The sequence below is a fragment of the Arachis hypogaea genome, chromosome 11 (assembly GCF_003086295.3).
Source record: "Arachis hypogaea cultivar Tifrunner chromosome 11, arahy.Tifrunner.gnm2.J5K5, whole genome shotgun sequence".
Classification (NCBI taxonomy): Eukaryota; Viridiplantae; Streptophyta; class Magnoliopsida; order Fabales; family Fabaceae; genus Arachis; species Arachis hypogaea.
Window position 1 is genome coordinate 6,057,053 of NC_092046.1, and position 12,448 is coordinate 6,069,500.

A 12,448-nucleotide genomic window follows, 5' to 3' on the forward strand; every position below is an offset into this window, starting at 1 on the left:
TCTGTTGATTCGCAAGTACGACGTCGTAGCCCCTCTCCACGCTCTGGAGCTAGAAGGTCTATTGACTCGATTCAGAGTGATTCGATCCAGAGTGTCGCCAGAGGGATTGGGTTTAGTAATGCTGTTGATTTTCCTCAGGTGCAGGCACCCATGGCTGAGGATGATAATGTTGGCGAGGATGATAGTGATAGTGACAGCGATGGTGATGACGATGCAGGTAATAATATACTATTGTATTCATTACTATGGACTAAATGCTCCTAAATGCAGCTGTACGATTGGCTTGCAGCTCCTAAATGCTCTGATGCAAGGATAAAAGCTCCAAAATACCCGCGTCAGTATCCTTACATCATGGACTACCTCATCCCCTTGGTATGCTGGTGCAGTTTCAATCTCGACTGCTGCTGATGGATCTTTTTGTACCATTGCTTCAAACCACGACGGCAAAGCTTCATAAGAAGCTTCCCAACCACCAAAAAGGTTTGCAATTGCCTTTTGCTTCGCGAGCCATGCTTTGCGGTAACTCGTCGTATAATTGAATTTTGACTGCACTTCAGCAATTATTGATTTCACTTTCAAAGATGGATCAGCTTCAACCAATGGCTTTATCACCTCTGCAATCATGTCTGAATTTAGCTTGGCATGATCTTGAGAAATTCTAGTTCTAGTGCATGTGTGACTACCATTGTATCGCCTTATAACCCAACAAAACTTTCTCTTAATAAGACTAGCTCTAATAAGCCAATCGCAACTTGTTCCGTATTGTACACACTTAGCATAAAAAGTCGTTGGCTCAGATTCACACACCCGGTAATCCACTCCCCTGCGAATGGTATAATCTTTAATTGCTGCAATAACAGTCTCTCTAGAGCTGAATTCCATGCCAACAACAAATTCACCGTCCGAAACAACAACAGGATCTACAGCAATAACAACAACAAATAATTCTAACTATTGCTTTACAATTCAATAATAATAATAATAATAATAATAATAATAATAATAATAATAATAATAATAATAATAATAATAATAATAACTGCTTACTTGAATTGATATATTCAGGAAATTCTGGTGCATTCATAGCGTCTACATCCAAGGCATGCATGAAAGAAGGCTCTCTAGATGGATATTGGCTCGCCAGTGCATTTGCCACATCTGCTACGTTAGACTCAACTATTATATCATCTTCACCCACTTCTTCAGTTGGACCAACAATTTGGTAAGTGCCCTCAAATTCCTCTTCGCTTTCACTGTTATAAACAGTCCAGTCGATGTTAGCCTCCGGTAAATCAACCTCAACTAATTCTTCAAACTCAACATACAATTCGAGAATAGACACTTGTGCCCGTGTTTGTTGGTAGATCGAAAACATTCCTTGCATACTTCCTTCGTCAACCACATTCATCATTTGAAACTGAACGAAACCACCGAACACTAAAACAGGCTGTCTATAAAAAATATTAACGACTCTCTTTAATACTTGATTATCACCACATTGACAAAGTATACTCTTAAATTCCTCGTATGTTATTGCAAAAGGAATAACAATATCACGTGGATTCTCACAAACAAAACTCACACCCTCATATGTTTGGGGAAAGATTTGACCATTATAATACATTTTCAAACTAATACCTCTCTCCATTTTTATACTCTTACATTCTCAAAAAATAAAACACTCTCACACTCAATCAACCTAATACCGTTCCTCCTTTTATAGTACTTCAATTATAATTTTTTATTTACGAAAATACAATACGCAATTTGCGGATTAACAATACGCAATTTGTGTTTTTGCAATTCGCAGTCTGTGGATTGACAATACGCAGACTGTGTATTGTCCCTTTAATATTAAAAAACACAATACACAGACTGTGTATTGTCCCTTAAATATTATAAAATTACAATCCGCTCTTTGCGTATTGTCCTCATGGCTGTGGCAGGCAGATTCTGCTCCTGACAATTCGCAGAGTGCGAATTGTCCCGCCGCCAATAATTTTGCAAAACACCCTCACTTCCAATATTGAGGCATTACACCAGGTTTTTTACAATAACTAAAAAAATGAGCCTAAAGTGTGATCTATAATTTTTCAATATACTCTTTCATATTTTTTTTTGGTCCCACTTATAACAATTAATGGTGGGAGATCACACTTTATTCCCTCAATTGTTAAAAAAATTGAGAGGATCCATTTCCGAAGTAGGGGTGGCAATATGTACCCTACCCGCGGGTACCCAATCCGATCCCATCCGATCGGGTAGGCTTGCCAACCCGATCCGCAGTGGGTAGGGTAGGGTAGGGTGCGGGTAGGGTTCTCGTGCGGGACGGGTAGGGTGCGAGTTGAGCCTCAACCCTACCCGACCAACCTGCACTCTATATATGTTTATGTTATATACTTATATAAAAATATGTTTTAAGTAGATGTTGAATCAAAGACCTCTCACTAAATGTAAAAGATCTTTAACCACTAAAAAAATCATTAATTGATAATTTAATTTTTTTTTACATAAAAATAAGTTCTATTTAAATTATCATCAAGTTATATAATAATATTGTATATTTTTTGTAACCCGCGGATAAGATCGGGTATCCGCGGGTTAAGAGCGGATATGGTTAGGATTGGAATATTCTCAACCCGCGGGTAAGGTTAAGGTTGGATCCAAACCCTACTCTACCCTAGCCATTGTCACCCCTAATCATAAGCCTAAATTTTATATTAAAACCATGTTTTCACTAAAATTATTTGTGAAATAAAAAATATTACATAAGTAAATAATTTTGAATAACTATATACGTACAAACTATACAGGAGCCAGGAATTGAAGTCTTCTTTGTATACTTTTTTTTTTTTTGGTGACTCTTCTTTGTATACTGCTATTATATTCTTTCTCCTTTGTTTATCCGCAATTATCTAGCAAAAAATCAGAATGCATTATTTTCTAATAAGCTCGGCCTCTGATGAGTGGCACTGTTCTTAATTTTATCTTTCAGTTATGAATTAATATTCTAATTGTTTATATAATTTAAAAAAGGGTAAAGTATATTTTTGTTCCTGAAATTTGACAAAAGTTTTAAAAATAACCCTAAGTTTTATTTTGTTTCAATTTTGTCCCTAAAATTTTCGATTTGCATCAAATATATTTTTTATGGCTAAATTTTTAAAAAATTTAAAACCAATCTAACAATAATACATGAAAATTATGCTTAATTTGCTTGTGGTGAGGGTTATTCCTATAAAATTGTTATTGAATCGGTCTTAAATTTTTTAAAAAATTGACCGTTAGGAATGTATTTGATACAAATTGAAAACTTTTAGAATAAAATTAAAATAAATTAAAATTTAAGAATATTTTTAAAATTTTTGTCAAATTTTAGAACAAAAAGTATACTTTATCTTTAAAAAAATTATTTGTTTTGATTCTCAGTTATGATCATGGCTGAGTATTCTATGTACAATACATCCTAAGTGTACGAAATGTGCTTATGTTTCTTCTACAATTTATTAGTGTGTTGACTCAAGTAAGTATATGATTTATCATCAAAGCATGAATGTATCTATCCATATATTTATAATATATTAAAGGTGAATGTTATGGTGTCTAAAATATTGTGCCTAATTTACTAAAAAAGATAAAAAAATAATATTTAATAAACTTTAAATATTTTATTTTATTTTATACATTTTATTTTTTACTTATAAAAGTAAGTTAGGCAATTTAAGCACCATAATAAAAGACACCATAGAATCTACATGTTTTAAAATAGAGTTTGAAAAAAGTGTTCCAATATATTTTTAGTCTTCTAATTTTTTAATATTATGTCATGTCACTATAAATGGCTAATTGATACAATTTATTTATTAGTTATCTAATTAATTTATTTTTTAATTTTTTGTGTGTGTCTAATTAAATTATTTTGAAATTTTTTATTTCTAGTTCTCATGTGCTTCATTAATTATTATTAGGTTTAATTACTCTATTGGTCCCTATAGTTTCACGAAATTTTCAATTAGGTCCCTATACTTTTTTTCCTTTTAATTTGGTCCCTATACGTTAATTTTTTTTCAATTTAGTCCCTATTAACGTTAAACGTCAAAAAAATGTTAATGAATTGTGAAATTACTTTTATACCCTTAGGGACCTAATTGAAAAGAAAAAATATATAGGGACTTAATTAAAAATTTCGGTGAAACTATAAATATTCAATGAAAGATATTCCTATAATCCCTATTCAATGATTCTAAGACATGAAAAATATTCTTATAATCTATTTTATTTTGTCACTATCATTCTTTTGCTTATTTATATATAAATTGTACCAAAAATACTTTCTCTTTTTTTTTATGACTTTAAAAATACCTTATCTTAAGAACCTAAAAAAAAGAATGGATAAAATAAAACAGAAATAGTAGTAATAAGTATATATAAAATTCAGTTTCCATCATTCAAGTATTCATTATGATCATGTAACATTTTATATTTGTGTGGATTCATAGAATATAGCTTGTGTCTTTATCATATCATGGTACACTATAGAACACACTCTAGCTCTCTTTTCTTTCCTTTCCTTTCCAAAAGCAGTAAAAGAATACTCATTCTGATCCAAAAGATCAATGAGAATACATCAACATCTAGAGTCATAATGAATTAACAAATACAGAAAGACAATTTAGTAAACTATATCGTAGAATTCGACAACCATAAAGAATTGTTGTGAAAAAAGGAGTGAGGGATCAGCAACTATGATTTGATGTTATTGGCTATCTACTAAGAAACTAAGCTTTGACATGAGCTGTAACATATATTTTAGCACTATACAATGTTCTTTTTCCTCTTCTTGGAAGAGCAAAATGACATTTCAAGAGGATCAACAATCATCTTTGGCATTGAAAATAGGTTCAGTTCTTTGGTCCACTTGGATCATAGAAAGAATGATGACCCGTAGATTAAGGTCTCTTCTATACTATACGATGACAACAATGCTGTTTAGAGTTAATGATTAATGATGGAAAAGGATGACCAACATAAACATATCTGCAAGAGAGAAAACATTTGGAAAAAATAATTCAGGTATAACTGAATATCAAATAAACTATAGATAGAGCTTCTGAAAAAGATGGTGTGACACAAACTGACAAACGTGAAAGAAGTGTCATACAACATACTAATACAAAGAAGAGACAACATGTATATTCTAATTTTAATTCAACAAACATAGAAACAGATTCTTATTGAATACTAAGAGTTGCCTGAAGGAAAAGGAATAGGGACCTAACTTTTCTATCTTGTCACCATATTTCCTGTCATGATACACTTGCCAAACACAAACTTAATGTTCTTTGAGTTCAAAATTAACCAAGAAAACAGGGAGTTGTTTCTTCCAATTGGAAAGTATATCGACTTGGGGTCCTCTAAAGATATGCACAAGGTCACATTGCACCATCAATCAAAGCAGAAAACATCAAACCAAAACAAAACCAAATTACATATATACGAATAAATAAAGTGATAGAATCATTACAGCAGGTCCATGAACAGAATCCAAAGCAATGAACTGATCAACATCAGAATCAGTCCAAGGATGGAGTGGCTTATCACGTTGGATAGCATTGGAATAGTTGCTAAGGAAGGAGAACCTCTCCGACCAAAATTCCTTGTAGCTATCCCAGAAAGATGTCATATAACACCATCAGCGCTGAGCAGAGCAGACGGACGATCAGCGCATAGCAGTGCAGCGTAGACCAAGGACGATGGACAATGACGACGACCGACACTCACGCCACCAAGGACGACGACGACAACACCAACAAAGGGAGGAAAAACGCCACTGACTTCAGAGAACAATCGCCACTAGGGTTTTTACTTTTGGGACAAAATGTCAAGGGTGATTTTGGTATTTTAAAAAAATGGATGTGGTTTAATTAGCTGTTCTAATTTAATTAAGAGAATATTCTATTTTTGAACATAATATTCCGTTGTATCAAACGATTTTGTCACGGCAGAGATTAAATTAAAAAAAAAATTAACGTATAGGGACCCAATTAAAAGGAAAAAAAGTATACGGACCTAATTGAAAATTTTGTGAAACTATAGAGACCAACAGAGTAATTAAACCTTATTATTATAGCTTAAGATTTTTTTTTTCACTCTCATGATATTTATTTTTTTTAGGTTATTCTATAATTTTAATATTTTCTTACTCTTTACTCTATATAAAATAATATATACCTTTAATATTAATATTATTTCTCTTTATCAATAAACTATAATTCAAATGGCATAATCTCCCCTCCTCACCTAAAAATTTCGAATCTGAGTCTCACTTCTAACTTTGAAAAAAAAATTTATTTCTCTTTATTAGTTATAAACATAATTCATTTTCTTTTATACTCACTCTTTCTTATAATTACATAGAATTGCAACATATAATTCATTCTCTTTTATACTCACTCTTTCATATGATTATTATATAGAATTGTAACTTAGGATTCTTCTTCATTTTCTTTCTCACTCTTATGTCATTTATTTTTCTTTAAGTTACTCTATATTTTTTATATTCTCTTACTCTTTATTTTTATATAAGATACTATATAATTTTAATGTTAATATTATTTTTCTTTAATAGGTATAATAAATTGAGTAATAAAACATAATTTATCCTTTTTTTTTTCATACTTACCCTTTCTTATATTTTTTATATAAACCAACATTCGCTTCACACTTTTTCTTTATCTCCTCTTTTCACATAATATCATACCTCTTATTATTTTTCTTCCATTCTTACTAATATTTTGTACAAATATTTAAAGAATTTAGTTAATGCCCACAACTCTTTCTTTAGTTTGCTAAACATATGTATCACATAATAAAATTCTAACACTAGACCTTTATAATATTTTAACTTTTTTTTTTAATTTTTGATAGAATTTTATTCATTTGTTATATCATCTACTATATATCATTTTTTTTCAACAATTTATATTTTTTAATATCATTTAGTTGTAATATGTTAAAAATGTATGGTACTAACTATTATCCTAAGTCATAAAAAATAAAATTAAAAAATTAAATATTAATTTCAATTAATATCATATCCTTTACAATATTTTTTTTGTTTTTTTAGTCTAATTATATTCATTAATTATATTATTCAACTTTTTTTTCTTTCAACTATTTATATTTTTTAATATTATTTAGTTGTAATATTATTAAAAATACATAGTATTATCATGAGTCATGAAGAATAAAATTAAAAAATTGAATGTTAATTTCGATTATTAAAACATTATCTTTAAAATTGTATTTCATCTAATAGTTTTATATTTGTACTATAATATTTAAATATATTCTAAAAAAATAAATAAATAAAAATGACTACTTAAAAGAATAAAAATAAAAATAAAAATACAAAATCAAACAAATAAATTTGAATTGAGTATTTTCATAATTTTACTTAAAATTAAATTTATATATAAAATTTTAATTATAAAATTATTAAATTTTAAATTAATTTATATATTTTATACAATATATATCTATTTTATTTTCGCACAATGTACAACTCTAAATCTAGCGTATATTATTCTTTTAAACACACTTTAACGGCACTCAAGTATTAGAGGTCAAACATAAAATCTGAAACAATTATACCACGGAAAAGTCTAGGGGCCAGCAGTTTTATTGAATTTTAGCCAGCATGTAACCAGCAGAGAAAGGTGAGTCATTGGATGAAATCTCACACTAATCTCACACCATTAGATCATCATTGATAGCTATTTGATGGCTACCAATCACAAAAGTTGCTGGCCCCTAGCATTGCTCTTATACCACCCGTTTGTATATCTAATTACTAATACATTTCAAAGAGTCACAAATCTTGGATCATAATAGAAACAGGAGAGCAGAACAAGGGCGAAACACCCTCTAATCACTAGTAGGTAGTAATATCTTTGTCTCACGTGAGACTACTAACATCAGTTCGCAAGAGGATTGAGCACCTGCCCAATAAAGAGGACAGTTCCACTCAGATCTTCTCTGATGAGGAACAAGAATGGGTGATCAGCTACAAAGTCTATCTTGGTTGTAAATCGGACACTACCAGTCAATTTCATGGTCACGGCACTGGCTGCTGCAGCTTCAGTTCCTTCCTCATTTACTTCAACAAATGACTTGTGATATATGCTGGAAACATACAGATCCTGACTCACAAAAGAATCCACCATTTCTGTCAAATCTCCACCTTTGAAAGGCAACACCACTCCTAGCTCCTTCAATACATTCGAAGCTTCTAACCCAAAAGAAATCTTGAATTTTGGGATCCTGAAGTCACCTACTGAAACTTGTTGATAAGGAAGCTTGTGTTCCAAGAAACCGCGTTCAGAACTCACCTTCTCAAGCAAAGCCGACACCCCATCTATTGCATCAGGAAGGACCACGTACATGGAGAAAAGGCGCTTATCTTCTCCCTTCTTGTAAGGAAGGCGAAGCACTTTGAAACCATCAAAAGCACTAATTACCTGTTTCTTCTTGCTGACCATGAAGGGGGCTTTAACCGAGCTTCCATCAAGAAGGTGAAAGTCGTGGTCCTTTGACATTTGTGCATCAAACTTCTCAGCCCATGCACCTTTGAAGTATATTGCATTTGCAAAGATGAGCCTGGTTGAGCCGTCAACTGAGTCAGCTGGAAGGACCTCCTTAATGAGGCCATTTGTCTCCTTTTCAGCCCAAGAATTAACTTCCTTGCTCACTTCAACAGCCTTTAAACCCACAATCAAACTTGAGATCAATTCATCAAATGCCAACAGAGCAAGTTAAAGCTTTTCGCTAATCTTAATATGTTTAGGAAAAGTCTAGGGGGATAGCAACTCTGTTAAATTCTGGCCGACAAAGAAAAGTGAGTCATTGGATGAAATCTCACACCATTAAAACCATCGTTGATGGCGTTAATGGCTATTTGATGGCTACAAATTACAAAAGTTGATGCCCCTTAGCATTCCTCGTATGTTTATATAGAGAATGATCAAATATGTTTATACTAGACAATAATTGATCCTCTTGCTGCTCAAAAAGCAAGATTTAAACCTTGAGTCAATTCCTAATGTCCTATGTTCAAAAGCTATAAATTTCAGAATAACAGTACAAAATAGTGAGTTAGAGATTACCGATTAACTTAGTCAGTTATGTATATTATATTATTCGGGTGGAAAAACATTTGTGCTAAATTAGGTCATGAACTCGTTCGGGGGAAAAATGCGCAAGTCTGTGAAGCTAAAATGCTAAATTAAAGCAGTAATTATTACAGTGAAGTATGAAAGATGGAGATTTGAACCTTTGTCTGGAAATCAACGGAAGCCAAAACAGCCTTATAATGGTTGTTGACGAGTTGTTTGAAGGAAGGGTTGAGAGAAAGGGAGTGATCAACCCAAGCACCATTGGCGAATGAGAGGCGAGGGCCGCCGGCGGGAGTGGCGTCGGCGAGGACGATGGTGACAAGCTGAGAGCAGGAGGAGTTGAGATTGTCAGTGGACTTCGATCGGAGAAAGGAGAGAATCTGATCGCGTGTGGGACCCTTGGAACCAGCAGCGATGATGCTGAGCACGACGTGGAGCGATAAGGGCGAAAACACTATGTTGTTGTTGCCGGAGTGGTTGGATAGTAAGTGGTTGGCGATGCTAAACGCGACGTCGTTTTGGTTGGTGATGGATTCGCGAAGGTCCATTGTTGTGTTGTCGAGACTGTGAGAGTGAGATGTGGGAAGAAGATGAAAAAGAATGTTCTTGTATGCTAACCGCCCCCAAATAAAGAATCGAGCTTGTCTCTTTATTTCTAGGGGAGGTATATTTCGACAAAGAAAAAGGATTAGAAAGGTGAATCTGCAAAACGTATTCTAACGTTTAAATAGAGAAAGTTTAGGCATCACTTTTATTACAATTTATTTAGCATTTAGAATTTATTTAGATACCATTTTTAAAAAGATTTTTTTTTTAATAATTTTTTAAAAGATCTTTTATAAAAATAAAGATGATTTTATATTTGAATATTTTATATAAAAAAATATTTTTATTTATAGACTTGTTTGAGCACTATTTTTTTTAAAAAAAAATTTTTTAAAAAAAAATTTTTTTAAATAATATATTTTTAAAAGATCTTCTACAAAAATAAAAGTGATTTTATGTTTAAATATTTCATATAAAAAAATTTTTTATTTATCAATTATGTTTGGGTAAAATAAAATAAAAGTATTTTTTATTTATTTATTATGTGAAAAATATCTTTTAAAAAATGTAAATTGTAACTTTTTAAAAAAAAAATTTTTTTTAGTGTTTTTATTTTTACTATTAGAATTTTGCTAAACATACTAAAAAATAAAAAAAAATATTTTTTCGTTGAAAAATATTTTTTTATCGATTTAATGGCACCTAAACAAGCACTATATTTGAGTAAAATAAGATAAATTTTTTTTCATTTATTATATAAAAAAATATCTTTTTTTAAGAAAAAAAAGAATCTTTTAAAAAATTATAAATTGTAGCTTCTAAAAAAAATATGTTTTTGATATTTCTAGTGATTTTATTTTTATTATTAGAAATTTATTAAATATACTAAAAAAATATCTTTTTTTATTAATTTAGTGGCGCCCAAACAAGCACTTAATCAACAAAAAAAATGAATAATCTCATACTATTAAATATAATCTCACACAATTAAAAATATTAATAATAATTAATTAATTATTATAAATCACAAAACATACTAACTCCATAGCACTTCTTGTTTAAATAAGTACAAAAAGTATATCAGTACAATAAATTAAAACTTTTTTGTTTAAAAATAAAGGATAATTTATATAAAATTAAATTATAAATTATATTGATGTTACGACGATTTGATAATTAAGTTGATTATGATAATTATTAAATTTGTCAGTTATAAATTTAGAATTAGAGTAAATAAAATTAAATTATTATTCATTATGTACATAAAGACTAAATTATTTTTAAGATGCAAGATCAAGCTGAGTTATAGTTTAAGACTTTAAGTAATGGATCATGAAAAATGATATTCCTTTAGAGAATTAGAAATGACTTTGACATTTTATAACTATTTACGGTCTTTCTATCTACTTACTTGGCTACAGGAATACATCTTTTCAATTTTTTTTTAATTCTATCTACTTACTTGGCTACAGGAATATATTTTTAGAGAATAAAATGTAATTTTTAATTCTTTAATGTTTATATTTTTACCTATAAAATATATGATAAAAAATCATACTTTATTTCCTTAAGTAAAATTAAAAATGAAGAAGATTCATTTTCACGTAGCTGCCTGTTATGGAAATGTAGTTGTACAATGCTTAAGAATTAAGCAAAATTACAAAAGCTAAACCTGTCAATGAATCCGTTAAATGACTAATTCAACAGTTTAATTATTCAACTAAAGTTAAATTATAGTTGAATCGGTTTGATTAAAAATAAAATAAAATTATGAGCTAATAGTCAAATTAATTTTTAAAAGATGAATCAATTGTCATTTTTATCTCTGAATAATTTTTTTAATCAAATTAGTCCAAAAAAATTTAAAATCAATCACATTTATCCCTTGCTCAATGAGTTAACAATCTCCGTCAATAATTATATACGTGAAGTGAAACGTTACATGACAAATCATTGGATCAAAACGATGTCGTTTGACTCATCTCCTTGACTCCTTCCATTTACGTTTGTTCTTCTTTTACACTCTCTTTCACACTCAAGACGACGCCTTACACAAAACCAGAAGCCAGAACTCATTCAACATTATACCATAAACATATGCTAAATAAACAATACAAGATCAACAAAAAGACGAAGAGAAAATATGTTCTATACTTCTATAGGAGAAACATTTTAAAGAATCAATCAATCAGAATTAACAAGTCATCTATCTATTCTTTGTATGAACAAAAATATGTCATGAGCATAGTTATCACAATAATAGCAAGCAAGTTAAACAAAATGAATCAAAAGAAATTACTCAACAGTGCAGAAAAATATTTCTCAATAAAAAAGCAAAATAGTCAAAAGCAATATTATTGATTACAAAAAAGGAATATGACTACATGCAAAATTGAAATCCACCCCCGTCATTCTCAAAAATAGGTATAATGGTCAAACAACAAAGAGTTCAAAAAACATATCATACTCATTTTTATCAACTTGTAACAAATTAACCCAACAACAAAGAGAATCAATTAAAACTCTAACATTAGCACCGATACAAAAACCCTTTCCCGAATCCACCATGATTCAATATTGAAACTGAGGATACCAACTAATGTCATAAATTTTTTTTTTTGGAAGAAAATGGTGATTATCTCTTGTGTGTGTGTCGGTGACAATACGTTCCCATGGGGGTGCAATGGTGACCTCTCAGGCTCTCACTCTCACTCACAAAAAATGCAATC

The 12,448-nt window shown here is 30.4% G+C and overlaps 2 protein-coding genes and 1 long non-coding RNA gene across 3 annotated transcripts; all 3 read right to left on the reverse strand.

Moving 5' to 3' along the window:
- Positions 1-292: 292 nt before the first annotated feature.
- Positions 293-1,648, reverse strand: LOC112720879 (uncharacterized). The gene is made up of 3 exons (XM_025771966.1): positions 1,048-1,648; positions 361-920; positions 293-301 (listed from the first exon to the last, which is right to left on the reverse strand). The coding sequence occupies exons 1-3, from the start codon at positions 1,646-1,648 to the stop codon at positions 293-295; spliced, it is 1,170 nt and encodes a 389-aa protein (XP_025627751.1).
- A 2,811-nt stretch (positions 1,649-4,459) lies between these two features.
- LOC112720047 (uncharacterized) lies at positions 4,460-5,885 on the reverse strand. The gene is made up of 2 exons (XR_003162021.3): positions 5,525-5,885; positions 4,460-5,037 (listed from the first exon to the last, which is right to left on the reverse strand). It is a non-coding gene; the product is annotated as an uncharacterized lncRNA (long non-coding RNA).
- A 1,762-nt stretch (positions 5,886-7,647) lies between these two features.
- Positions 7,648-9,866, reverse strand: LOC112720048 (serpin-ZX). The gene is made up of 2 exons (XM_025770853.3): positions 9,332-9,866; positions 7,648-8,759 (listed from the first exon to the last, which is right to left on the reverse strand). Exons 1-2 carry the CDS (start codon positions 9,719-9,721, stop codon positions 7,977-7,979), a joined length of 1,173 nt encoding a protein of 390 aa, XP_025626638.1. The 5' UTR covers positions 9,722-9,866; the 3' UTR covers positions 7,648-7,976.
- Between the last annotated feature and the right edge of the window lie 2,582 nt (positions 9,867-12,448).

What these genes read in the sequence shown, in the direction of transcription:
- LOC112720879 (XM_025771966.1), bottom strand. Translation starts at nt 1,648, where the DNA reads ATGGAGAGAGGTATTAGTTTGAAAATGTATTATAATGGTCAAATCTTT. An exon ending in TCCTGAATATATCAATTCAA is followed by an intron (nt 921 to 1,047) that starts GTAAGCAGTTAT and finishes TTATTGCTGTAG; the next exon opens with ATCCTGTTGTTGTTTCGGAC.
- LOC112720048 (XM_025770853.3), bottom strand. Translation starts at nt 9,721, where the DNA reads ATGGACCTTCGCGAATCCATCACCAACCAAAACGACGTCGCGTTTAGC. An exon ending in CCGTTGATTTCCAGACAAAG is followed by an intron (nt 8,760 to 9,331) that starts GTTCAAATCTCC and finishes GTGGGTTTAAAG; the next exon opens with GCTGTTGAAGTGAGCAAGGA.